The sequence below is a fragment of the Colobus angolensis genome, unplaced genomic scaffold, assembly GCF_000951035.1.
Source record: "Colobus angolensis palliatus isolate OR3802 unplaced genomic scaffold, Cang.pa_1.0 Scaffold15, whole genome shotgun sequence".
In the NCBI taxonomy this organism is placed as follows: Eukaryota; Metazoa; Chordata; class Mammalia; order Primates; family Cercopithecidae; genus Colobus; species Colobus angolensis.
In genome coordinates, this window is record NW_012114599.1 from 3165616 (window position 1) to 3170495 (window position 4880).

General features: G+C 44.0%; 1 protein-coding gene across 1 annotated transcript in view; it reads right to left on the reverse strand.

The window, feature by feature from the left end:
* PRKCE (protein kinase C, epsilon) overlaps positions 1-4880 on the reverse strand; it is a 541355-nt gene that overhangs the window by 213606 nt on the left and 322869 nt on the right. Inside the window, exon 3 of the mRNA XM_011935885.1 lies at positions 273-432. Within this exon, the coding sequence (XP_011791275.1) occupies positions 273-432 (160 nt within the window). The remainder of the gene's footprint in view (positions 1-272; positions 433-4880) is intronic.

Genomic DNA, 4880 nt, shown 5'->3' on the forward strand with positions numbered 1-4880 from the left:
AGTCACAATATCCTTGTTGGTTATAAAATCTTAACTCCTTTGATAAGATAAAATTCTAGGTATAAAGTTGCCAGAAACCATCACTTCTTTCCACGTATTTCCCCCCATGTACTAAACACACACTTAGCCCTCCAGAATAGTCCCCTGCATTCACATAAGGAAGAAACCAGGCACGCTAGCATTCTTTAAACGAGGTGCATAGTCTCCCCTACCCCATCCCCAACTTCTTGCCACAGAGATGTTGTAACTAAAGGTTCCTGAGAGAGGCTTACCAGATGAAGTCTCTGCAGTGGGAGCAGTAGGTGGGCTGCCGAAGATAGGTGGCCATGAACTTGTGGCCGTTGACCTGATGGACCCTGCGCCTGACGGCCCCCTGCCGCTTCCTGGGCCGCATGCGTTCCCTGAACACACGCTCTTCATTGTCTTTAGGGGCTGGGGAAGGACAAGAGCAGGGAAGAAAACAGAGTCTGGGTTAGTGCACCTTCCAAATGAGCTCCCTCCAGAGAGTTACTCCATTCCTGGAAGAGTGGAGCTGGGGTGAGTGGGAGGTAGCCTTTGTGTGCGGAGGGACTCAGGGGTCTGAGGAGTCTCACTGAGCAGCTGGAGTGAGCAAGTACACGCAGGGTGGAAAGGCCCAGAGTGTGCCTGTTCCTGCTACAACCTCAGATTCCATCCAATCCAAATTCTGCTCCAGGCTGGCTGCCCCTTTCCTCCCTACACAGGCTGCAGCTGGTTTCAAGGGCTCGGGGGTCAAAAGGCTCAAGGTTCGCATCTTAGTGCAACTCCTGAGCAGTGTGACCTTGGATAGGTGGTGTTTCCTCCCCCTGAGCATCTGAGCGCATCTCCCTCTGTAAATGACGATGGCAGTGCCGGCTACACGGGTGGCTGAGAGGATGCAATGAGATGAATCTCCACACCCTGAACTGCCTAGCTCAAGAAGTAGCTGCCTAATAAATTTGACTTCTTCCTTCTTTCTCTGACCTAGACTAAGCCAACCGAGAGCATTTTCCCAGAGGTCAAAAGGAGAGGGAAATATGACACAGTGAAAGCAGTTTCCCAAAGGCTCAAGACCATCAGCATGGACTGTAAGATCCCACTGGGGTCAAAAAGGTCTTCCCTATACCTTCCTTCCCTCCACTTCTGAGACTGCCCGGCCAACTGAGAATGCCTTGCAAGGGGACTCACAGATGATCACAAAAATAATAAAGATAATTGTTATCTTTACATATTTTTGCCCCCTCAAAATTAATATATTGAAATCTTAACCCCCAAAGTGATGCTATTTAGAGATGGGGCCTTTGGGAGGTAATTAGGTTTAGATGAGGTCATGAGGGTGGGGCCCCCATGATGGGATTAGTGTCCTTATAAGGGGAGGAAGAGACCGGAGTGAGTGAGCTCTCTGCCATGTGAGCAAGGAAGAAGGCCCTCACCAGAGCCCACCCATACTGGCTCTCTGATCTTGGACATCCAGCCTCCAAAACTGTGAGAAGTCAATGTCTGTTGGTTAAGACACCCAGTCTTTAGTGTTTTGTTATTGCAACCTGAGCTGATTAAGACAAGGATGACCATGATAAATGTTTACTGTGGGTTTATGCTGTGGCAAGTGCTATGCTAAGTGTGTTATATCTTGGTGATATAACACATCTCACTGAACTTTCAAAACAACTCCACTTGAAGGGTACTGCTATTAGCCCCATTTTACAGGTATGGAAAGCGAGAAATAGAGAGTTTAAGTAACCTACTCCTGTTAACACAGCTACTCAGTGAGGAAGCCCAGATTCTAACCCAGAGAGTGAGAAAGAGGCCAATGTTCCTCCACCCACATGATGCTCTGAAGGACGGCCTGTACTCCTTACAGAAAGTCCCCAAGCTCTCATCTGAGTGGCTCTCATCACCAAAGAGTCCAGCTGCCTGTGGCTTCCCTAAGAACACAATGGACAGGCTCTGGGCTTCTTCCTAGGTTCCTGACACCTTCTAGAAGGTCTCCTCGAAGGTCCCCTGCACAGGTTAGCTTAAAATGCACTGGAAGGCTCTGTGCCCCCAAAATATCTCCAGGCATCAGCGAGTGCCTGACATCTCACCATAACAGGGCCAGTCTTCAGGGGAAGAAGCATTGCTCCTTCCTGGACCTCTTTGAATGTAAGTTTCCCTGAAGTGAAGGTCATATGTGTGACCCGAACAACGGATTAATCCAAGGGCATCTTGTTATTGGAGGGTAGGGTAAAGAGAAGGTAAAACTGAAGGTGAAAAGTGAGAATGGGACCAAATGCACAGTGTGTGCTTTCAAGGAAGCAGCAGCCTCTGAGCAAACAGGAAGCTGTTTATTGGAAATCTGCCCTTGGTGTTCCCAGACTGCATCTTTAACACAGGCTCAGATGACCCAGGTGGAGGTCTGCTTGTGGACCCCCTGCTTCTTGACCCCTAGCCTACCTGGGTTTCAACTGGTACTTATTGTTTCAAAAAGTCTCTGACATTGCCAACCTTCTGGATAAAGAAAGCTCACCACTTCCTACCCCGCTCCAACCTAGGGGTCTTGACCTGCTGACTAAATTCTCACAGGAGGACCCAGGTCTGTTCTAGTATAGAGATAGCAATACACACACCTGCAGAAGTATGGTAATCACTATTTGGTGCTGCCATCATAGGCAAGTTTTTGTTCCACTTCATACTTACACAATGTTTAGAATGTTCTACTATTTTTATAAGCAAGAACAAAAATGTGATCACCAAAAACCAAATCTATTCAGTAGCCCTTACTTGCTATAAACTTACCTACAGAAACCCAATCCAGAAACATCAACCCTGGGCATCGTAGGACACAGGATGCAGGTTCTTTTTGTAAAAGAGCATCCTGAACTCCTTTCACAGGATTCGCCATGGAATACATTTGAACGGTAAGCCCATCCCCTAATGCATTTAAGATGCAATTTGATTTACAAATCTCTCAAATTGACTAGTTGTTTTCATCCTGGGAAACTATTTTCAGTTAAGATGATGATGGGACCAATCTAATTTTCTCAAAGGAACACTTATGATGGTGGTTAGTCCTCCCTAAGAACCTTATTTCTCAACTTTTTACAGAAATGACTAGCAATGAAACCAAACGTTCTAAACTGTGTTGACATCAATTCAATAGGGCAGTATAGCAACCAATTAATTTGGCTCCATTCATTTTAAAGTTCTCTCAGCGGGGTGCCCTGATACCTGGGGGGAAGCTGTTTAAAGTTGCTCAGGGTGTAGAGGAGGAGCCTCAGGCACGGGCTAGGCAGACAGCCAAGGATAACTCTTGTAAGTCAGAGTTCTAAGTCCAACTTCCTCCACGGTTTCTATTACTGTTGCCCCAAAGGAGCATCTGCACTGCCTTTTAAGTCAGATTTGATGTCAGATATAGAAAAACAGAAGGTCACAGGAGGGAAAGAACATGGGTACACTTCATGCTTCAAGTGAGGCTCGTGTGCAAAGCTACAAAGCAGGTGACAGGAGAAAGGGGTTGGAGCCTGTGGCTAGTGAAAACACCCCAATTCCACATTCCCCTGGGCAGGAAAGCCACGGGTCAGGCCAGAGTATCCTCAGTTCTGTCACCCACAGGTGGAGAAGAAAGTGGCCTATAGGATGTGAAAAGAGGAGCTACTACGTCCCTCAGTCCCCAGGAACCTCCCTACTGGGGTCTGGAGTCCACCACCAGAAAGGGATCCCTTCAGCATTTCCCTCCGCTATGAAAGGTCTTTTCCAAAATGTAGCTCCCATATATGTATGAACTTAATTCCTTTGTCCCACTGGTCTATATGTCTGTTTTTATGCCAGTACCACACTGTTTTAATTGCTGACATTTTGTGATATATTTTGAAATCAGGAAATGTGATGCCTCCATCTTTGTTCTTTTCACTCAAAATTGCTTTGACTGTTCAGTCTTTCATGGTTCCATACAACTTTTAGGATTTTTTTTTCTGTTTTTATTGAAAACACCTTTGAGAATTTGATAGGAAGCATATTAAATTTGCAGTCACTTTCAAAAAAATATTAATTCCTATATGGGCATTTTAACAAACACTAATTCTTCCAAGCCAATAAGAGTCAACAAGATCAACAACTCTTGTTGATCTTCAACAAGAGTGCCAAGAAAATACAATGGAAAAAGGATATTCTCTTCAATAAATGATGCTGGGAAAACTGGACATCCACATGCAAAAGAATGAAACTGGATCCTTATCTTTTACCATACACAAAAATCACCTAAATGTGGATTGAATACTTAAATGTAAGCCCTGAAACCATAAAGCTCCTAGAAGAAAACATAGGGAAAACTTTCTTTGACATTGGTCTTGACAACGATTTCTTAGATATGACACCAAAAAGGCAACAAAAGCAAAAATAAGCAAGTTGGACTACATCAACCTAAAAAGCTTCTGCACGGCAAAGGAAACAATTGACAGAATAAAAAGGCAACCTGCAGAATGGAAAAAAATCATTTGCAAACCATATATTTGAGAAATATATCATATCCAAAATACCTAAGAAACTCCCACAACTCAATGGCAAAAACAAACAATCCAATTTAAAAACGGGCAAGATAACTGAGTAGATTTTTCTCTAAAGAAGACATACAAATGGCCAACAGGTATACAGGTATTTAAAAAGATGTTCTAAATCACTAATCATCAGGGAAATGCAAATTGAAGCTACAATGAGATGTCACTTCACACCTATTAAGATGGCTATTTTATATATAAACAAACATATATATATAAAAGATAAGTTTTAGCAAGGCTGTGGAGAAAAGCGAACGCTTGTTCACTGCTGATGGGAATGTAAAATTGTACAGCCACTAAGGAAAACAGTATGGAGGTTCCTTAAGAAATGAAAAACAGAACTACCATTTG